The 22086-nt window shown below is 42.4% G+C and overlaps 2 protein-coding genes across 16 annotated transcripts; one reads left to right on the top strand and one right to left on the bottom strand.

Annotated features, from left to right (window-relative positions):
* Nucleotides 1-417: 417 nt before the first annotated feature.
* OARD1 (O-acyl-ADP-ribose deacylase 1) lies at nucleotides 418-4589 on the bottom strand. 5 transcript variants are annotated; one of them, XM_072844976.1, is made up of 6 exons: nucleotides 4453-4589; nucleotides 2773-2840; nucleotides 2086-2230; nucleotides 1875-1933; nucleotides 1396-1508; nucleotides 418-1021 (listed from the first exon to the last, which is right to left on the bottom strand). In XM_072844976.1, the coding sequence occupies exons 2-6, from the start codon at nucleotides 2806-2808 to the stop codon at nucleotides 919-921; spliced, it is 456 nt and encodes a 151-aa protein (XP_072701077.1). In that variant the 5' UTR covers nucleotides 2809-2840; nucleotides 4453-4589; the 3' UTR covers nucleotides 418-918. The 5 variants fall into 5 exon arrangements, with proteins under 5 accessions (XP_072701077.1, XP_072701074.1, XP_072701073.1 ...); XM_072844973.1 differs by lacking the exon at nucleotides 4453-4589 and adding an exon at nucleotides 4001-4137; XM_072844972.1 differs by lacking the exon at nucleotides 4453-4589 and adding an exon at nucleotides 3376-3406.
* NFYA (nuclear transcription factor Y subunit alpha) lies at nucleotides 3604-20186 on the top strand. Of its 11 annotated transcripts, none has more exons than XM_072844962.1 (10): nucleotides 3604-3761; nucleotides 6977-7098; nucleotides 8856-8936; nucleotides 11275-11421; nucleotides 12735-12866; nucleotides 13529-13634; nucleotides 14154-14320; nucleotides 15134-15307; nucleotides 15669-15770; nucleotides 16576-20186. In XM_072844962.1, exons 2-10 carry the CDS (start codon nucleotides 7024-7026, stop codon nucleotides 16627-16629), a joined length of 1038 nt encoding a protein of 345 aa, XP_072701063.1. In that variant the 5' UTR covers nucleotides 3604-3761; nucleotides 6977-7023; the 3' UTR covers nucleotides 16630-20186. The 11 variants fall into 11 exon arrangements, with proteins under 11 accessions (XP_072701063.1, XP_072701062.1, XP_072701061.1 ...); XM_072844961.1 differs by having other exon boundaries at nucleotides 8856-8939; XM_072844960.1 differs by having other exon boundaries at nucleotides 8853-8936.
* The last annotated feature ends 1900 nt before the right edge of the window (nucleotides 20187-22086 follow it).

The raw sequence follows: 22086 nt of genomic DNA, 5'->3' as shown, positions 1-22086 counted from the left end.
CGTGTAACTGATTTGCTTTTGCTACTGGTGACATCAAACACCAACCTACATGTAACAGCTAAATTACAAATACAGTAGAAAAGAAACATGAAAAACAAACCTTAAACTCCATCCTACGACTTTTTACAGCACAGTCATTCATGTGTGGATTCTCAGAAAACCAAGTTCTGCAGACTAGACCAGTTACACGGTATACAATGCACCCACAAGGTGTCTTTACACATCTCCAGCATTCCGCTTCAAGACCGAGTGTTCCTCTAGAATACAGCCACAACACATACAGACATAGGTATGTTTTTCAAAAGAACTGTTCTCTGATCTGACAGCAGAGTACTGAAGAGCTATTTATTTAATGTTGGCAGCGTGATTCTTAGCGAGTACAATCTCATAACAAAAAATTTTATTTGTGGCCAGAAGGTAGAAATTAAATTTTTAATCCTGTAACGAACAGAGTAAGTAAACTGTATGCCAGATACATTGCAAAACCTTAAAAAAAAGTGACAGGGCTCCACAGCTCATCATTATCAACCGTAACTGCAAACCAAGGAATACCTAAGCAACAGACAGCTCCAATTTCACTCTGCACAGCAACTGTCAGCTTTAAGCAGAAACTCTAGTGCAGGCAGGTGCTCTGTGGAGGACCAGTGACATCTGGTGGCTTGCTGGGACAGACGGGGAACTCCCAGAGGGTTACCACAACACCCCTGCCTTCTTCACAGGCTCCCTGAACCCTACAGCCCAAATTAGCTGCTCTGGAGCTTTTTTGTTGTTGTTGTTAAAAGCCACTGCCACTGACAACACAAGAGTGAGCTACGCTCAGACGAAGAATGTGCTCAGCATGCAGTTTCCCCCCTCATCAGTTAACAGGTTTCCACTCCTGAAAGCAAGGGAAATGGGGCGCTCTCTAAATTCTTTTGCTCACAGAGTGTAAACTGTGATCTTTATATCTGTGTCTTCAAACACCTCCCCAAGTATTGCTGAAACTTTATTCCAATCCAGGCCGTCAAGTCCACATCCAATCCTGGAAAATAAGACATCAAAACAGCTGTAATGGCCTCTTTTGGAGCATGCTATGAACAACTAGCCCTTCAAGCAGCTATGATTTTACGTGGCACTAACTCAGCTCACCATAAATCAACATAATGCAGTTAAAATACGGAAACAACCAAGCCTGTATGTTTTGCTATCATTTAAACGCACTGGGAAATGCAAATTTCATTTGCACAACTGAACAGAAGTGGATACCTGAACTCTTACTTCATGGCAGGGTGGTTCATTTGCCAGGAGAATGGTTGTTGAACAGAAGTGGATACCTGAACTCTTACTTCACCTCTCAAACATCCTCCTACGCAAGAAACATTGAAGTACTGACACAGCAGTAATGAATTTTCTTACCTAGGCATGGAAATGTCAGTAACTCCATTGTTTAGACAGTGAGCCTTCATGGCTTCTAAACTCTTTCGCATATTCTCATACGTTGGTTTGTGAGAAACTTTCTTCTTTGTAATCTAAGTATAAATGTAAAAGGTCAGTTGTGCCTTTGGCATAATCACTGCAAACTTTTCTTTTTTTAAAAAACACATTCCACTACACTCTGAAACTCCACACCCAGACTTGCTACTGTGAAGGGAAAAAGAACTATGTTTCACAGCTTAAAATAGTATAATTTAGCAGCTAGTTCTGTCAATTTAAAGTTTAAATATACATACACAAGAGAGCTTGGCTTCTCCTCAACTAGCAGTATCTGAGTAATACATCTCACACCTCTTATTTAGAAGAGCATAGTCAAAAAACTCACAACTATTAAAGTCCTCATCATAATATTTAACACAGTTTAGTTACAGGGAAGTGCCTGAGTAATGTTCCACTCTTACCAGGTAGTAAATGTATCGGTCCTCTCTTTGGAGAACCGCCACCTCCCCAGTCTTCTTTTCTAAAGTGAGGAAATGAAGAAGGTATTTTTAAAACAATTACACTCCAGTACATAATCCCCCCGGCACCCCAAGTAGCTTGGAATACCCTTACTGCTGGAAATCAAGGTTTTCCCTTCAGCTCCTGCATGTCCACCCCACGTGTATCACTCACGTTGATCCAACAGCTCTTGTACGCCGCCAAACTTTTTCTTAAAAAGAACAGCTATGCCTGCACCCATGCGACAGTCCTCGCTGATGCAATGAGCCAGTGAGTCCGTCTGGGGGCATGAGAAAAGGTCCCCCTTAACACACTTGATCTGGAAAACACCACAAACAGAGGGGTAAATAAAAATAAGCTGAGTGTGGACTCAGGTAACAGGGAATTTATCAAGCCTGTACAGTAACGGGTGTAAGGCATCAAGTTTAAGATGCAGTTCACAAGTAAATGAGTTGGCATGAATTATGAACCCAACATACAGATAACTATCTTTTCTACAAGATCAGTTATGAGTGTCACGTGACAGCTCAGCGGTTCATTTTACAAAATCAATGCTTGAAAAGGAAAATTATGTAAGAGAGTACAACTGGATTAGTGCACACCTTCAGCATACTATCAGTGTGTCAGTACTGGATATCCCCAGACACTTAGTTAAGCAGGTATGCTCTGTGCTGTTGTACAATATCTGCATCACTGACATAAGCACAAAAGCACAAGAAATTTAGCAGTATCAGCCACTTTCCTCCAAAAAGTTACATGGTACAGTCAGCTGCCATGTTATTAGGCCTCTAATTAACAGGAAGGCCTCTTTACAGAGCCACATATCACAGCAACAGCCCGCATAACCCATTTTCTACGCACTCTCTCCTCCTGATCCTTGGAGAAGTGGGTGGCCATGGTAGCGTGGGCTATGGTGAAGACTTCTGTGGCTGGAAAGATGAGAGAAAAACAGAATTATTAGGAACCCCAACCTAGGCAATAAGCTGGTGTGCCAGAAGGTGCAAGGCTTTATCTATGGGACAGCTGGGACAATCAAGACACCCCTTGAAAACAGCAAAGGTAGAGGCCAGTACCCCTAAACAGTGTGGTGCAGCTTTCCCGCTGCAGCCCCACAGCTCCAGCCCACGAGGTGCAAGGAGGCCCCAACCCAGGGTCACCACACAACTGGCACCCTCAAGCCTTCCATCCAAGTCACCCCTGCCCCTTCAGGAAACCCTTCAGCAGGCCACACCCGCGGACACGCTGTGAAGAACGATCCGCCGGGCCGGGGCTTGCGCCACGAAGAACCTGCCCAACGCTCCCCACATCAGCCAGCCCAGCCCAGCCCAGCCCAGCCCTTCCTCCGCTCCACCACTGCGGCCCTAGCGTCACACGAGAATGGCCGCCGTCCCTCGCCTCTCTAGGCAGGGTGGAGGAGCGCCCTCTCTATGATACTCGCCGAGAACATTCCGAAGACCAACCTACCGTCGCCCCCGCGCATGCGCAAGACGTTCAGAGGCAGAGCCTAGAGTAACGCGGGAAAGGGGGTGGAGCCTCCGTCGGCGCTTGCGCATTGCGGGCCGCGGCGGCCCTGAGAGGCGCGCGCACTGCCTGGGGCGCAGGCGCAGTAGCCGCGGCGGGGCAGGGCGCAGGTGGGCGGTGCCCGGCGCTAAGGGCCGCGACGAGGGAGGCGGGGCCATCCGGGGCGGGCGCCGTCGTGCGCCTGCGCCGCCCGTGCCCGCCCCCTCCCTCGCCTTTGTTCGGGGTTGGGCGCCATTTTGCGCGGCGGCTGAGTGGAGGCGCTGATTGGGTTTCGGGGGCCGGTAGCGGAGCCAATCAGCGCGGGACCCGAACCGGGGGAGCGAGGCACGGTGAGTGCGAGCAGCCAATATGGAGCCCCCGAGCGCCGGCCCCAGCGCCGGGATTGGCGGGGCCGAGTGACCAGTCAGGAGGCCGCTCGCAGGGCCGGGGCCGGCCGGCCGGGCACTGGGGGAGGCGAGGGGACGGGGCCCGGCTCCTCCGGGGGTGGGGGGGCGCCCCGGGAGGAGAGGGGCTGGGGGCGCCGGGCCCCGGGAGGAGAGGGCCCGGGACGGGGGCGGGCGGAGCGTACCGGGAGGTGCGGGCGCGGGGCCGAGGGCGGCGGCGGCGGCGGAGGAGCAGGCGCGGCTGCGGCGGAGGAGAAGGCGCGGCCGCGGCCTGGACCGCTGAGGGGAGGCGCGCGGCGGGGCCGGCCTCCCTTGGCGGGGACAGGCCTTGCCCGTGCGGGGCCGCTGGGACGGGAGCCGGCAGGGCCCCGCCCTCGACCGGCCGGGCGGGGGGAGCGGAGCGGGCGAGCCTCCCCGCCGGCCCTGCTGACAGATGGGCCGCGGGCAGCCCGGGCTGCCCCTCCTCCTCCCCTCCCCCCCCCCCCCCCCGCCCTCCCCGCCTTGCCCGGGAGAGGTGGGGGAAGCCGCCGAGTGTGCGCCGGGGGCAGGTCGCTGCCCCCCTTCCTCTTCCCCGGGGCTGCCAGCGTGCCGGTGAAGCGGGCGTGCGCACTCCCCCTCCCGCCTCCCCTAAACGCACCTGGACGCCAAATGTCGCCAGCTCCTCAGTGAGGAGGAACAGCCCTTTTTGCGGGAGCGAGGGGCCCCGGTGCTACCTCGCGTTCTCCTCCGTGAGCTGCAGGGCATTGCCTCGTCCGCCTGAGCACAGCGCAGCGTGCTCTGCCGGCCGAGAAAATCCCCAGGTCTGGGGCTTTCTGCAGTAAAATAAAAACGTCCCAGGGTGAACTCCTTGACTTGCGTGTTTGATAAGGAGATCGGAAACAAAATCCGGGTCCCACATGTCTTATTCTGCCAAACAGTGGGAGATAAGATTGTGGCCTGTCTGTGCTGTTTAGTGAAATCCTGTCTTTGGCTTCGCGTGGGTGGCTATCCTCCGCTGGTGTCCTTAGAGGACGACAATCATCTGGGTAGATTGACAGGGTCTGCCCTAGAAACTTCTGCCAATTTAGTAACATCGCTTCAGGGTGCAACACGTTTTAAAATGATGCTTTCAAGCTAGCTCAAGTCCTAGCACAGTTTATCACGCTGTTTTGTTCTTAGCATAGCTTATTTGCCAGGAGAATGGTTGTTGATGTAGCTTCTACAGCCTGATATGTATATGTCTATATGAATATATACTGATGGAACTAGAATACGAAGTCATTTTCAGCGCAGACCAAGGGCCTAGCGAGGAGGAGCCGACTGGTGAGATCAGCCGTGGGAGGAGCATGCCATTGAAGCAGATCACCGATCTTTAAAATTTAACTTCGGTATAGTTACGCTGGTGCTCTGTGTTTTAATGAAGGGAGTGAAGTAATCCCTTGGAGGACTACGATCCAGCACATGTAAAAATCTTCTGTTTGTAACTTTGGCTAGCCACAGCTGGTGCAGAGAGTTAGGATTACAATGCTGCGAATACTTTAAGTAAACAAGACAGGGGCTTGATATGGGGGTCTGTGAAGAAGCATTCCCAAGGAGAGGTACGGCTGTGCTTGATTATTGGTTGTGGTGTTAAGGAAGCCTTTGGCAAACTTTTGGCAAATACAGTTGACTGGCATCCTGTGCTTGCTATTGAAATACTTCCCTGAAGAATGAAATGTGGGAGCTGTTTTCTGACAGGCCCACAGGCATTTAGGGCAGAAATTTAAGTATACAGTGCAAAATTGAAATGAGAACCTTGGTAGACAGTATCATCTCCAGAAAGAATATTAAACTTCTTTTATTCTGGCAGGCTGTGAAAAACTGTTACTAAATGGGCCAAGGATAGAATTAAAATTGCAGTAAAATGTAGTGCCTTTCAGTGCTGTGACTCAGATATCTTTGTGATCTCCAGGGTTAGCGTCATTACATCCTTATTCTGAAAACCAGATCTGATAGGGACTGAGAAGGTTCTTACATTATTATGGCTGAGTATTATGCCCCCTGTAATAGGCATGCTTCTGGTCTGTCATGATACATTACTGGGTAATCGTTTATTTTTGTAGGTAAGCGGCATTTGGTGTTAACATGCAAGAAAACAACATGTAAAATCATTGCGTGTTTTCTTGGGTCACAGCGAGGAGTAAGTTGATTGAAAAAATGAAGTGTTCTTAAGATAAATGCAAGACACTGAAGTACAAAGCATGTTTTAAAGTTAAAGAGCAGGAAGTGTGAGAGGTGTCATTAGAGTAGTAACCACAGCAACAGTTACAGTTAGTTAAAGTTGTGAATAAATTTTGTGTGCATTTCTTTGAAAACTGAAGGGGCCTGGTTTTTTTGTTGCTTTAGACTTAAAAGATTAAGTTACAGGCTGCTTTTTCGCTAATGTAGCAGGTACTTGTTCAGTCATAGCGTAAATCAAATACCTCATTAAAAGTAATAGTAAGAATTCTTCCCTTGTTGATCAACTGAGAAGAGAAGAAATGTGAGGGAGAAGGAGGTAATGGAACTAAGTATTTTATTTCAACGGTGTGTTCTTCATATGTGTAGGCAAGGGTCCAAGAAATGAGAGGCAGTAAAAGGATGGAAGCAGTGAGAAGTCTGCTGGCTAATTTCAAAATATATGAAAGTAGGAAGAGAGGAAAGAGATAGGAGGAGGGAGTGCTGCGTAGTTGGGGAAGGAGAGGCAGTTTCACTTAGCTGTGTTGAATTCTTGAAATGTAGTTTGGTTTTACACCTAAACTTTGTATTTTGTGAGGGTTTTTTGGTGATAACACCACTCTGCTCCACCAAAATGCAGTGTAGGCAACTGTCTATAGCCCAGAATACGCAGACTCGAGGGGAAAACAAGAAGATAAACAGGTTCATAGCTACTATTTGATTCACTGAAGATAATGACAGAGTTGAGATTGAGATAGTTTTTGCTTCTCAGTCAAGTTACGTGTTCTTGAAATTACAATTCCAGTTTTGTTAATGAAAGTAACGTGACACCATGAAAGAGGTAGGTCCTTGATTAAACAGCGGCTCTTACTGTGTGGTTCAGACCTCAATGTCAGCAGATGGTTTGCTTTTCAGCTATTGTAAGATAATACTAATCTTCAAACCTTGGGACAATAATCATATGCTTTTTTAACTTGTCTTGCCAGATACACAGAGCGAGGTGTGCCTTTCACCGTATTGGAACTGAAGCGCTATGGAGCAGTACACAGCGAATAGTAACAGTTCCACAGAGCAGATTGTTGTGCAGGCTGGACAGATTCAGCAGCAGGTATGGAAAGTGATAACGGGTGAGGCTGGCATTGCCAGTGCTGAGTTACAAATCTTTTTCTACTTTTCAGAGTTTCACAGAACCAGCAAGATGCTTCATGATACTGTCTGGATATGTTTTTACCTGACTTCTGTCACCTGATCAGTGATCTGACTTGACTCGAAGTCAGAGTAAAGATGTTTTTAAAACAAATACTTATTATAATATTAAATTAATAAAATTGCAGGTATACAAGTTACCAAATTTCGGTGTCGTAGGGAGTTTGCAAACTGGTAGTGATGGGAGGAAAGTACCGAATCCTCTCTGAAAATGGAGGAAACAGAATATTAATACAGTCAGTTGTCCACAAGGAACAATGTAGATTCCCCCCCAAATTGAAATAGGTTTTGTTCAAGCCCATAGAGGCTTTCTCCAGCTTTCTCCAAAGAAGTATTTATTGAGATCCTTTGTTTTAGAACTACAGGTGGATCAAGATGAACACAGTACAGGAATTGCAACAAAACATGTAGCTTTGGATGAATTCATCCATTCCAGAAAGAAGTTTCTAGTTAATGTCATGATGTGCAGATGAGTAGGGCTGGGGTTTTTTAAGGGCTTATAGATTTTTACTGTTGTTAAGCTTCAGCCATTCAGATATAGTAATGCATTCTCAGATCAGCTGTGCTGGTGCTCAGTTTTTTTGCAGCTTATGTTTGTTCTAGTTCAAGGCAAGAGGAGTTTCTCAGTTTGTCATGCAAATGAATGAGCCACTGGATTATGTTTTCAGTGAGATATACTTAGCTTTGTCATCAGCCTATTTGAGTGTTTGATAGCGGGGACCAGCTTCTTCCATTTAATTTAGTTGAAGTTGACTTTTTGAGTCAGAACAAGATTGCACTTGAGGTTAAAAAAATATATATTAAGAATTATCAAAAATACGTGCTTCCAGCAGATAACCAAATATATATTTGGTTTTATTGATAGTTTGTAGGTAGTAGTAAAAGGGAGGTAAAAACATTGATAGTATTGTAGTTAGTAGGTAAAAGGGAGGTAAAAACATACCTTGGCTTGTTTCATTTTTAGTACGTGCTCTTAAAGCCTGTGTTGTATTTGCTACGAAATGTTTTTCTAAAATAATTTTTTTTTTCAGGCCTGTTGTAGTACAGCTTTTAGTAGAGAGATGTCCTTCATCTCCCAAATGCTAACACAGTTAACACAGATTATTTTGGGACTCTTACTAAAGAGGCTAAAGATAGAAAAGACTTCTGGATGTAACTGCTCTTGCAGCCTCTCAAGATTGTCCTTCAAGGTCAGTGGTGGGAAGACATTGATGCAGGGGTGACATAGATGAAGCTTAGACTGTAGTCAAGCTATAGTGCTGCTGTTCTGTGCAGAAAGGAATTTATGGCCTTTATTGTAACTAACAAGTCTGACAAAAATCTGGAACCCTTTCACAGTAAGAAACCTGGGCAGTGAAAGGAAACACTAAGCAGAAAGGTAGCAGTCTGAAACACTAAAGCTGAGATTTTAAATTCTGCAAAATAATCTCTCATGTTCTTTGTAAGCGATTTTTGTTTGGGATATTGAAGCCTATCAGTATCATATTGAGTTTTGTCGGTATTCCATTCTCAGGTTTGCTAAACATAGTCACATTCCTTATGTTCCAAGAGCAGTGTGTATGAATTTTAAATTCACCCTCTTCCAGCAAAGTGTCGTCATCTCTTGTCAGAGCTGTGCATTTCCATGTTTCAAGCTATTCCTGTTCCTATTCCCAGCAGCAGGGTGGTGTCACTGCTGTCCAGTTGCAGACTGAGGCCCAGGTGGCATCCGCCTCAGGCCAGCAAGTCCAGACCCTCCAGGTAGTGGTGATCTCTCTAATTGTGTTTGTGAGCACTGCATGACTCTCACCATTGCCACATATCTAATGCTGTGTTTTTTCCAGGGTTTGAAATAGGAAAAGGAAAAATTGTTAGCAGTAGTATCTGTGCTTTACGCTAGCTGTAGGGTTTTCCATGAAGAGCATGGGATTATAGCTTTTCATTGGATCTCAGGTGCATGCCAGAAACCCTGATGAATTTGTGAATTCCTGCTGCTGTAATTCTGAAAATGAATAGTGGTTGAAATGAGAGTGAAAAGGAAAAAACACCAAGATGAGGAAGAAACAGTTGAGATATAACCCAAAGATTTCCTGTAGTTTCAAGGAGATTAGATTTCTGATATCCACTGTGAGTTCTGTGTCTTCACTACATGAAAGAAAGAGAGAGGTGGTAGATGACCCCCGTGAGCTTGAAGAGTGAAACTTTTTCATATGTGATTAAAAAGGGCACCTGGGGACAATATTGGCCTCTGGGGGATTGAGAGATCCGATTTCTTATTTACGTGTGAACAACACAGGGAAACCCAGGAGAAGTATGTATCCTAACAGTAAATACATCACAAACTGGAAAGAAATGCAAGGTTATTTCAAACCCTTATTTGTTTCAATGTGAAGTATTTTCTGTCTTGCAAACTTCATTTCATTAGCTCACATAGGAGGCTTTTAAAGGAGTGGATAAATCCTGCATAGCCGTGGCAGCTTAGTCGTGCATTTTTCACTCAGTATTTTGGTTTTGTTTGGTTTTTAATTCTTCAGAGGAGGAGAGTTCCGAGAGGCTAGAATGGTCTTGCCAAGTGTAAAGTTGAACACAGCATTTTTTATGTTCAGAGTTAAAATTTGAAAAGCTGGCTGACTTGAATTGCTTGGGTCACTGTGGCCTCCCGGTCATCGTTATGTCCCGTCCGTGTCCCATCCCCCCCCTTTTTTTTTCTTTTGGCTTGTTCTAATACATTAACAAGAATCCTGGAATGTATCGTTTTTCTTTCTGCTTATTGGATATTGTACTGCTGACTGTGCTTCTCTGTGGCTGACATGAGCATGCTTATCTCTCTCTCTCTCTGTTGTAATTCAAAACAAGTACTACTGATTTTTTTGGGGGGGGGACACACTTGTATGCGATAGTTACAAGGTTGAAGAACAGAACAGTGTCGCAAGGGTATTAGGTGACCTGTAAAGTTGCAATATTCTATGTAGGGCATTGATCACTGAGGCATAACTGTAGTGGTTTCCGTAGATGTGTTAGCATATAATTCACTAAGGTATTTGAACTATGCAAAATGAAGCTTTTTTTTAGGTAGTTCAGTATGTGCTGAAAATCTGTACTGATGTTTAGTCTGGTATTCTACAGTGGCTGAAGAGTGAGCGTTCGCTATTGCATATTCTTGAAATTTACAGGTAGAAAACCCAAGAACTCGGTGACTTTTTATCATGTTGTGTTGCTCTTGTTTCTAAACAACTCAGAGCGTGGTAAAGAGTGATTACCTAGTTCATAAGACTCATTTCACATTTAAGCCGTGGAGGTATGCTATTTTCAAAGATATATTTTGGGGAGTTTGGGGACTTAGCGGGTAAGGGTTTTTAAACAGAGAGGTTTTCCCCTTGCTTTTCTTTTCATTGGCCTTTTTTCTAGTAACCAGAGACATACCTGGTCCAGGAGTCCAGAGACTCTTATGCCAAATTTATAAATCTGCTGTAAGCCTTGTTGGGCTAAGAAGTGGCTGCTGCTCATTTTCTTTCACTCTTCCTTACTGAAATACATTTTGCATTGTTATATTTATAATTTCACTTAATAACCATGAAAAGATTCTCTAAGAACATTGCATGCTATATATTGGTTAGGAAATGGAAATGTTGTAAGCATGTAGTTGGAGGGAGTTGAAGCTACCTCAGAATCTCTCTGTCAGAATAGCTTATTTAGAGCTTTTTCTCATAAGGAACCCCAATCAAAGATTAGTAATAGTGATGTGGATAATTAAGTTTCTTTTATTACACTTTGCTCGCAGGCTGTGCATGAAGATAGTTATTGTGTCTGGAAAATTTAGCCGTGCTTGTCATGCTTTATTGCAATTAGACTTGCAAGTTTTGGTTAGACTGCAACAGAAAAAGATAATTTACTAAATCCAGTAGTACATCATGGAAAAAGATTTAGAAACTAAAGATACTCAATGCTGATTCTGAACCCAGGTTAGTGACTGTTGCTCAGGTTCTCTGGTCACCGCATTAAAATAGGTAAGCATTTAGCCTCAGTAGCCGCTTCAGTTTCTGGCTTCACGTCAGCAGACTTTTTCATTGTTCTGTTTGTTTTTTCTCCTGTTTCCTAGGTCCAGGGTCAACCACTAATGGTACAAGTAAGCGGAGGTCAGCTGATCACATCAACCGGCCAGCCCATCATGGTGCAGGCTGTGCCTGGGGGTCAGGGCCAGACAATCATGCAAGTCCCGGTTTCTGGAACACAGGGACTGCAGCAGGTGAGATAATCCTAATTTTATTTAAGATAAATTGCAGAGAATGAACTGTGATGTTCTCACCTTGGCAGATAATATGTTTGCCTCAGCACTCTTAAAATAAACTGGGCAAAGACGGTTGTTCTCCAGCTATGGATCTGGCAGTGAGCTGCGTGTTAAGAATGCAATGAGAATTCTTTGTGTATTTGATTTTTGTATTTTATGGGATGGTGCAAACCTTTTAAAAGAAGTCCATTAAAATACAGCTGGAGTTGGTTTGGGGTTTTTTGTTTGGGTTTTTTTATTTTTATTTTATCTGGCCCTTGCAGTATAGTTGGTGATCTGGTGCCTACTCAATTTATGGCTCAGAAAGAGGATTTTTTAAATTATTATTTATTTAAGAAAGCTTCTTGAAAATAACTCTTGTGCTTGAGTTCATCTCATATGTGATGGCTGAAGGTGAATTTAAACATTTCCATCGCACAGAAGGTAATACTGTAGAAGGTATAGAAGATGGATTTTATTAGAAGCAATTATTTTGAAATATTTGTCTAAAAGACAGTTTTTAAATTTAAACAGGTGCTCGAAGTGTGTTCCTCAAAAGCAAAGGGAAGAACTGTAACAGTGGCATAATGAAAGTGTTCTAGGGATTTGAGAATGGGATTTAGGAATCAAGTTCAGCACAGTCCAGGAAGGCACATGATGTCTCGGTGTTTTGAGAAGTTTATTTAGTGTTTATTTAAAATTTATTTTGTTGAAAAACACTATATTTTGTGTTAGGTTCTTTACAGTCTGGTTGTTGGAGGAAAATCCATAACTGGGTTTTTAAGCACAAGCTTCAAGCCATATTCCAGTTCCTCTTTTCTAATCTAAGAAATGATCCACAATGGTGGAAAGACTTCTCTGCAAAGCTGAAGACAATATATATATTTTTTGTATATATATCCAGGAGTACTTCTGTATGCTGGATAATTAACACTCTACCGATATCTTAAATCTTAGTCCTCTTTTTTTCTTTCACCTGAGTATTATTATTCCTAGTTTCATGTGAATGATTTATTTCTTTTGACTGTTTTATTGTGTAAGCAGTGGAGAACTGCTATGACATAATGACACTAGCATGTTATGTTTCCTCTATTCTGTATGGTTGTGACTGCTGTGTCACAGGGAGGAATAAATTAAAACTCTTCATTTTAAAGTGGAAAAAGAGAAGAATCAGTGCTTTCTTTTTCTTTGCAACAGTAAATCATCCTCAGAGATGATTTGGTAATGCTGAGGCCAAGGAGGGAGAAATAAGAGGCATAGTTAATGTTCCTTTCTGACTCTTTCTTCCACAGATTCAGTTGGTCCAGCCAGGTCAGATTCAGATTCAAGGTGGGCAGGCTGTGCAGGTACAGGGGCAGCAGGGCCAGACCCAGCAGATCATTATACAGCAGCCACAGACTGCAGTTACTGCTGGCCAGACACAGGTAACTGCACCAGCATGAAAGGGTTTTCTTGAGAGAAATAGGAAGAGAAACTTGACAAATGACTTAAGGTGTGGTTAAGTAAAAAAAGAGAAAAAAAAAAACCAAAACAGAGGAATTATTAATATTGAGGAGAACTTGAGAATAAATTTCCTGTTTTTGTAGTGTTTTCCTACGTAACTCTGGGGCAGAATAAATAGATTGCATGTTTTTATTCATTGTGTTTCTGTATTTTATTGGTTCATGGTTGTTTTTGTCTATTAGTTGAAATTTGAAACATGAAGTATTGCTAATTTCATACTTGGGCCATTTTGTGAAGTAGTCTAGTCATACCTGGGTTTTCTGCTGATTCTCTTGTTTAGGACCAAAATTAAATTTCTGAGCAGAATAGTTCTTCCTTTAACATATTCATAGTGAGACCGGGAACCTAGAACTTGTTTCTTTCAATATTAAATAATACAGTGTTAGAAAAAGTATGTTATATGTGCTTTAGGTATTTTATCTACAGTTCAATTGCTTTGTGCTCCATCCTATTTCTTGATGCTGGTAATAAAGCAAAAGAAATAGATGCCTGAAACACCTTAAGCACCATGTGTTAATTCAGGAATTGTAAAATTTGAAAAATAAGCAATTTGTAAAGTTACTGTGTTCTTTGTTTTGTTTAGACCCAGCAACAAATAGCAGTTCAAGGACAACAGGTAGCACAAGCAGCTGAAGGCCAGACCATAGTCTATCAGCCAGTTAATGCTGATGGAACCATTCTCCAACAAGGTATGAGCTTTGGTGTGAGGAGGCAGGACTTCTTAACATCTCTTTGATAGGTTTTTATTGCCTTGTAATTATTGTCAAAGAAAACACTGAGTTGCAATGATAGTAGTGCTGTGAGTGCTGTGATACGAATTGTTGGCATAGTGTGTGGAAGAAGAGATGTTTATGTTATTATACAGGAATTCAGCCTGCGGTTCTTTCCCCAGAAGAATAAAATATGGCTCTTTTCTTTGGCAAGGGCTATTAGAATAGAAACTCTTAAGTTTGCTTTTACATCTTAGAGTACATGATCTCTTACCTGACACTGGGATTACTGTGCAGATACAAGTGCAAAAAATAAGAAGTATGAGGACCAGGTGATGGAATTTAGTTAATAACTTGCAATGCTTTTCTAAATTTTTTGCTTGTTATGGAAGAATGAATGAGTAAAAAACAGAAGTGGGACTAATGGTGTTCCCTTCTTTTTGTGTGCGTGTTTTTGGATTTTTTTTCTTTTTCCTTTTGTGTTTTATTTTCTTAAAGTTACAGTCCCTGTTACAGGCATGATCACCATTCCAGCAGCCAGTTTGGCTGGAGCACAAATTGTCCAAACGGGAGCCAACACCAATACAACCAGTAGTGGACAAGGGACTGTCACAGTGACACTGCCAGTTGCTGGAAATGTTGTCAATTCAGGTGGAATGGTTATGGTATGTCTTTAACTTCCCATTGGTCTTCTTAAAGGTTGAGGTTTAAGATGTCTGTACACAAACTGTTGGCTGAGATTCATGTCACCTTAATATGATCAGTCTTCTCAGCAGCTACCATTAGTTTAAAGTTTAAACAATGTCAGTTTTCAGTTTTAATGGCCTGTGTCCTATTGGGATCTCTGTATTCTGTACTTTCTTTCTCCCACAGCAGATTATTGAGATCAGAAATCTAGAAACTGAAATTCAAAATAAGCTGTTAACTGATAAGTAGAGGTTTAAAAATACTGAATCAACTGTTGCTTTTCTTGAGGATCCCTTAGTATTTGTTTCTCTGATTCATAAGAGGGCTTTTTCTGCTAATTCTTATTTCTTTGTAGTGATGCCTTTTAATGTGAATTTTATTGTTCGTCCCCACTAGATGTCAGCAGCTCTACAAGTAGTATTTGCTTAAGAAATGCTCTGAGGTGATCATATAAATTAAATAAGTGATAACCAAAAAGAAAGGGAAGCAATGGGCATGTCCAGAATGCTTAATTTTACAAGAAGCAGTAACATGGTTATAGAATTGTATATTGTATTGAAATTTCACCATTATCAGAAAAAAAACCACCAAGCAGAACTGAGATGCAATTGATTTGTTTTAAATTTGTTCTGTAGTTTGAGAACAACTTTGTTACTCCTTTCAATTTAAGTAGGTGCATTATCTGAACAAAAACCACTTACTTTCCATTTTAACTTTTTTTTTAATTACTTTTTTGCATTCACTTTGTGTTCTGAGCTGCAAGTACTAAAAACATATTCTTCTCTGCACAGATGGTACCTGGAGCTGGATCAGTACCAGCTATCCAGAGAATACCTCTGCCTGGAGCAGAAATGCTCGAAGAGGAGCCCCTCTATGTAAATGCCAAGCAGTATCACCGCATCCTTAAGAGGAGGCAGGCACGTGCTAAGCTTGAAGCAGAGGGAAAAATTCCCAAAGAAAGAAGGGTGAGAATATAACTCGGATCTAATACAGGGTTGCTCTATGAGAAAGGCACAGAAAACCACCTGTGCTGGAAAATGAGGACTGGAATCTTAAAAGTGTTCTTCAATTTTTGTGTGTGTTCATAAGCTACATCGAAGTAATTTTTTTAAGTCCCTTGGTGGCAGTCCTGCTTCCTTTGCATGCTTTTAATTGTTGAATATGTATGTAGCTGTATTGCAAATGGGCATTTACTGTAAACGCTTTATCTTTGGGGAAGGACGGAGACTGGGTAGGCTTTTCTAGCAGTCAGGAATTTCCCTTATTGAAAGTACTGAACTAGAAATAGTAGGCTAGTCTCTCATTACCTCCTTCGTATTGTTGCAGAAATACTTGCATGAATCTCGGCATCGTCATGCCATGGCCAGGAAGCGGGGAGAAGGTGGACGCTTCTTCTCACCAAAGGAAAAAGACAGCCCTCATATGCAGGTAAGTAGAATTTTGTCTGTTCTTTGGACAACTGCCAATTCCAGTTCTTCAGAATACGCTTTAGAGGTGTCTTTGTACTGTTTTGTTTGTTCTTTTTTGGGCTAGGCTGCTGACCTTTGTCCCCCTCTGCCTTTGAATTTATGTTTCAGGCATTGTAAAGAAACCTTCTGTCTCACTTCATGTAGACAGCAAGTGTCTCTTTGCCTTGAGTAATTAAATTATAGTAATATTGATGGAAATGTATTAACTTTGTTTTTCAGAGAATGCTTGTATCTGTTTGTCCTAAGAAATATAATCTTTGCAGACTTTCTGGTTGCATACCAGAAGTATTTTTTTAGGACGTGAATTAAAGGTAGAGACATCTTATCGTACATCTGATGGAAAATTAAAAAATGTGAATATCTGATTCTTAGCTGCATATTGATTTACATTAAAAGTGAAGACAGGTTTTCAAAGGAAGGGACACAATAGAGTAGAATTAGCAAATTCTGTTGTTGATTAGTGCTTTAAAGTAGTCCTGTGGTTTAGCGGGAGAATATTTCTTATTCTGAAGTGGTATCCTTCCCAGATTCTAGACCAGTACAAGGTCTTCCCTATTACCAGAAACAACACATTACTAAGAACTATTAGGATTTAAATATCCCATTCTCTTATGCTGGCCTGTAAAACCCAGGAAAAATATGACATGTTTAAAGATCAAGGGGAGGGGCAGGAGTATCTCCTCTTGATAGAGTTGTGTGTGATTCTCTCTGCTGTTACGGAAAAATGTTGAAGTTACAACATGATATGTATTTTTAATCTGTAGGATCCAACTCAGGCCAATGAAGAAGCGATGACACAGATGATCAGAGTCTCCTAACCACTGCTTAAAGAAAAAAAATAACTGAATAGAATTCCCGTCCTTTCTGCAAGTCTGTCCTACCTTTCCAGTGTATCAAGCGAGTCTTTCAGTGGGACAATCGCCATACCACAGCCTATCCTTTTCTACAGAACAAGCACCACGTTTTCAGTATGTGGTCGAGATTTTAACTGCAGTTGACTCAACAAATAGAAACTTAATGACTTTTTCAGTATACTCTTCTGATCCAGCGCAGGGATTTCAGAGTCTGACTGCTCATGCCTTTTGTTTGTTTGTTTGTTTTCTTCTTTTAAACATCTCTTGCATTAAGATTGGCCATGGGTGAGAGTGTGCCACTGACTCGGTGATCAGCAATAACTCTGGCATGCTGAAGCAGGGCCAGCAAAGACCTCTTGGAGTTAAGGCCCTTCTGTACAGAGACATCATCCAGTTTATAGCAACCAGCACTGACATGGCTATACCACGGTACTTTGTTTTCCCAGCAGATACTTGTTATTTACATCCACTCCTTACACCTTTGGACTTTATTGTCAACTGAACTGCTTCCTGTTGTTGCATCTGCACTTCTGAAACTGGCAGAAACTGAAGGGGGTTCTTTTAAGTTCCACCTTGTAAAATCTGTAAACAGCAAGCTCTTCTCTGGGAAAAGTTCAGCCATCCAGTCACAATGATATAAATATTTCAAGATTATTACAGGACTTGATATATTGTGTATCTGTTCCAAGAAGTAAGAGGGGAGAGGGTGATGTGGGGATGAGGATTTAAATAGTAAAAGCAATCTCTTGGTGTTTTTTGGTATGTTTATTGCCAGTGGTTGTTGCTTTGGAAGAAAAGTGGATGCTAGTATAAAAAGGATTAAAAATGCTAAGTGAGTCTCTTCGAAAGGATTTCTTTTTTTGATCTTCCTTCTAACTTGCCAGTCCAGTGTATGGTTCCTCCAAAAGACATAAAATCTGCAACCTTGGAGTGATAGCACTTGACCATCTTTGTGATGGTGTTTCTTGATGTCTGTTCTAAATCAGTTCTACAATTCTCTCATTCTGCAAAGAGGGAGGCATTGTTTCATGACAGCAGAAGCATAGGACAACTCAACTTAGCTCATCCTGATGTAACTGAAGGACTGTTAAACAAATGAAGGCAGATATTGATGAACCTTTTGGGCTTTTTATAGACTATCCTCTTTAAATTAAAAAAAAAAAAGTGGCACTTAATGAAGGAGGAGTACTTACATTTTAAAAAAAGGATTTTTTCATGACCTATAGCTGGCTTCTGGCTGAGTATCTTGACAAAACGTATCTTTATCTTTAATTCCATAGCTCATTACAGATTTTAAGCTTGCTTCATTCTTACTGATTTGAAATTTGGCGATGGAAGCTGTAGTTCATAACCATTTTACCAGGTGATACTTGCATCTTTCCATGCCTGTCTGTTCCTATTTTGAATGAGTTTTACAGGCTCTCTGTGTATCACCTGCATGCTGTAGTCCCATCTCTTCCAATTTTTGTGTTCTCGAAAACAAAACTGCATCACGGCAGTTAAGCATGGGATTGGAAATACTGCCAGGCATTGTTATTGCAGGAGATGATTATGAACCTGAAAAGGTAAAGTAGCGTGGCATGTTTTTGAGGAAAGCATCCAAGGACGGGAAGATTCAGTGAACTCTGTTTTCAAGTGACAAAAAAAGTAAATGAAACTTGAAAAATACAACCCATATTATCTCCCTCCTATGTTTTTCCCATTTACTGAAAGCTTATGACTAAATGCAAAATGGAGGACAAATTAGCAAGTTGTAGAAGACTGGGAGGATACAAAAAGACAGCGCCTTGAAAATTCTCTTTACTTGGGGTAAAAGAGAAAAACAATAGACCTAAGAGTATGAGAAGATGGGAAGAAATGCAAGAGGAGGGAGCAGAAATGTGGAGATATGTTAGATTCTACATTGCCAGCAGGCAATCTTGGAGGAAGAGTATGCCTGTTGAGATACTAAGGATGACAGTGTTTAGGTCAGCCATCTGTGGAAGTACGTAGCCAGTGAAAGAACAAAGAAGAAATGCAGATTTGGTATTTGTACTTAGGCAGCTGGATTTATGGAGTTCAGTTAATTTTCTTTCTGAATTTTTAGTTCCATGTTCTTACCCACACCCCAGCTGACATGGTGAACTGAAGCTGAGAAAGAAACTGTTTGACACCTGCAGCTATGGGAGGAGGTGGCCTCGTTCTTGACATGCAAATCTTTCTTTCAATTTTGTCTTAAATTATATTAGCAATCTAACGCTCTGCTCACAGATCTTACATTAGGATTTTCTTCTAATGATTCAAAAGGCATTTGTTTACCTCTGTTGCATTGATGGCATCTTCGGTGCTTTTGGTTGCTTCCGCCTTAAAATACTTGGCCAATTAGAGCATGGTGCTTATTTTCTTCAGTTGGCAACTATGAAATCCTCACCTAGCATTTCTTGTGAGGTCACTCATTTCAGGAAATATGTAGCTCTCTTTTAGTGAAGGAATAACAAAAAATTTGCTTTAGTTGAATTTGCAGCATTATTGTAAATATTTTTTTAGATCATCTGTACATTTTGTCAGTGGAGTATTCATGTGCTGGAGGAATATTTCTGTGCTGGAGTAAGATAGCCTCTCCATAACGTTTCTGCTCTTCAACTGATGGCTAATCTCTGGAGTAACCCCTCTGAGAGTTGAAAGTTAGGGAAGCAAGATTATTGCTCTGACATAAGTATTTTTTTTAATGAGTAATTACTTCTTTTCTTAAAGAACTTGTAAACTTCTTCAAAACAGCTAGAACTTTTTTCCCAATAAGCCCTTCATATATAGGTTTTCTGATCCGTTGTTGTAGAATGTGTATTAAGACCTATGGATTTGTGTTATATAGGAAGTCTTATTGTTAATACTTTAAATAGTGATGTAAAAGCCTGAGTGCTACTGTCATATTTTTCGTTTGCTTTGGGTTATGTGTATTCACTTCTAAAAGTAGTGTTTGCTTGGTGGGATTGGAGTTATCGGTCAACACCATGTTACCAAAAAAGTTTGCTTTCTTTTCCTGGGTAAATTTGTTAAATTGGAGACATCATCAAGTTCAAACTTCTCTAGTAATTAAATGAGAATTCTTTGTGGATTGGCTACACTTGAGCAAAAACTCCACTTTGGGAGTGCATAAAAGAGTGGATGAGGATAAAAGAAGAGGCTCGAGGAGAACAAGAAACGTGGTCGATTGACCCAGAGAGCACTGGAGCAACAAACCGATCAAAAACCAGTTTTATATGAGTGTAAAGAATGGGATGTGGAAAATGGTCCTCAAGTGATGCTAAATGGCTTTAAGGCCTTGCATGTTAAAAAGGGGGGGGAAGGGGGGGGGGAGAAAATCTTTTCTTTGTGAATGGGTGTGGGAGGGCACTGAGATTAATGTAATGTAAGGTAAAGTTTGTACATAGTTAAAAGTTTATAATTTTTTTTATATGATGCATTTTTTCAAGTGTATTTTGGTCTTTAATAGATGCAATTGTAAGTACTGTGTACACTATCCAGCTAATAAAAATTTATAAACCAAGAACAAGCTTTGGCTCTCTTTTTCAGACCTGCTCTTTTCAGTCAAGTGGCAGCAGTGACACAGAGCGGTGAAGAGGAAGCGGTGAGGGCAGGCGGTGGTTTTAGCACCACTGAGAAACGCCTAGGTGGCCAGTGAGCTTTCCTGCCCTCCATGAAAGCAGGGAGGAGAAGGGGCAGCTCTGCCTCCACTTTGGAGGATGGCTGGGTGTGCCTGCTGCACTTCTGCCCTGTGGGGAAGGGCCCAGACATCTTCGCATTCATCTTCCCTTCCACCCCCATCCTGCCATCTTGCTGCATGAAGGGACTGTTCTGCCCGCCCTTGGGGCCTGACTGCTGGTGAGTCCTGGAAGCTGATTGGCTGAGGGAAGCTGGGGAGCCTGACCATGGGTGTTCATTGGATGGGTGTTGCTCTGGGGCACCTCCGATTGGTCAGTGAAGAGGGCGTCCATCTTGCCCTGCTGCTCTTCCTCACAGGATGAGGTAGTTGCCTCAAGATGGTGGCTGTGGGGTGGTTTGCATGCAGTAGCTGGATTGTTTGAGGAAGGGCTGCAGGAAGGATGGCAGGAGGCCTTGCCTCTCCGCTCGGAGCCCAGGGAAGCTGCTGTGACCCTCTTGGAGTTGGAAAGTGGCCTCACTGAGGTGGAGGAGGGAAGGCTGCTTTGAGCTGGCCAGTGTTGCTTTTGTGTGTCCTTTGAGTGTGGGGAGAATGTTTGGTGAGTCTGGGCTGCGAGGAAAGAGGATGCACGGCAATCATTGTTTGAAAGAAAAATTATCATTCTAATCATTAAGGGAAGTATGCCTAGTAGTCACATTATGTCCCTTCCATAGCTAGCCGGCTCCTGGATATCTGTTGGCATAATGCTCAGCATGCCTCGGTGACATTTCAGCCTCTTTGCATGCTTGCTGCAGGATTCATTGCATTGAATAATTATCCCTGAAAGGCCATGCAGAAGAATCCAGTGATTATACAGAAGCTGCCCTGGAGCACAGGGAGTGTCCTATGGGTGCAGCGATGGAATCTGTACAGGGCTGCGTAAATGTAAGAGACGACAGTCCAACTTCACGTTACCCAAATGCTCTTCTAAGACATTCATTCCTTTATATTCCTGGTTACCTTCCAGGAAGGCAGTTTCTTCTTGTCTCCAAATTCCCAAGTATCATGTCATTATCTTTTTTGGCCAAATATGACTGTATGGACACCCTTAGAAAGAGCTTATTTCTTGTGTTTTGGCACAAAAGGAAGTTTTCCTCTTAAGAGGATTGGGCAGGCTTTGAAAGGTTTAAGAGAGAGTCAGTTTCCATGTCTGCCTGCTAATCCCTCTCAGGCATGCTCTTTCTTCCATGCGTGCTGCTCAGGATCTCTCAGCAGTATTGTAACTTAAACATTCACTACGATAACATAAATACTTTTATCAAGGCTGAGGTCCTGCCCTGTTAGGTAATCTTTGTGTGGTGTCATCTAGTTGTATGTTACAGTATTGTTGAAACAGTTCCTGTGTATGTTTACGGTTTGCAAAGGTCTTTGTGTTAAAAGCAGCCATATAAAAAAGCAAAACATCTGCCTTTTTTTTTTTCCTGTGTTCTTGGGACAGGCACTCTTTTGGAAGGGATACACTGAACTTCACAGGTGTTTGTAGCTATACGCTATGTTCTTGAAAGAACAGTAGTAGTCGCTACCCCAGGTTCTGGGGACCTGGTTTTGCTCTCACTGGTGCAAAAGCATCTCTGCTGGCAGAGGTTCAAAGCACACATGAATATCACTAGCTGACAACAAACAGAACAAAAAAGGCCAAGTTTTACCCTAAACACTATTGTGTTTCTTTCTCCTGCAGTGGATGCCTTAATGATGTTTTCCAAGTAAACCAACTGTGAGTGACATCTTTACACTACCCATAA

This window comes from Ciconia boyciana, chromosome 23, assembly GCF_034638445.1.
Source record: "Ciconia boyciana chromosome 23, ASM3463844v1, whole genome shotgun sequence".
In the NCBI taxonomy this organism is placed as follows: Eukaryota; Metazoa; Chordata; class Aves; order Ciconiiformes; family Ciconiidae; genus Ciconia; species Ciconia boyciana.
Note: the sequence above shows the minus strand (reverse complement) of the source record. Positions and strands in the feature narration are given on the sequence as shown.

What these genes read in the sequence shown, in the direction of transcription:
- OARD1 (XM_072844971.1), bottom strand. Translation starts at nt 3,218, where the DNA reads ATGTGGGGAGCGTTGGGCAGGTTCTTCGTGGCGCAAGCCCCGGCCCGG. An exon ending in CCAAGGATCAGGAGGAGAGA is followed by an intron (nt 2,231 to 2,772) that starts GTGCGTAGAAAA and finishes GGTGTTTTCCAG; the next exon opens with ATCAAGTGTGTTAAGGGGGA. An exon ending in ACCGATACATTTACTACCTG is followed by an intron (nt 1,509 to 1,874) that starts GTAAGAGTGGAA and finishes ATTTATACTTAG; the next exon opens with ATTACAAAGAAGAAAGTTTC.
- NFYA (XM_072844959.1), top strand. Translation starts at nt 7,024, where the DNA reads ATGGAGCAGTACACAGCGAATAGTAACAGTTCCACAGAGCAGATTGTT. An exon ending in ATTCAGGTGGAATGGTTATG is followed by an intron (nt 14,321 to 15,133) that starts GTATGTCTTTAA and finishes TTCTCTGCACAG; the next exon opens with ATGGTACCTGGAGCTGGATC. An exon ending in AAATTCCCAAAGAAAGAAGG is followed by an intron (nt 15,308 to 15,668) that starts GTGAGAATATAA and finishes GTATTGTTGCAG; the next exon opens with AAATACTTGCATGAATCTCG.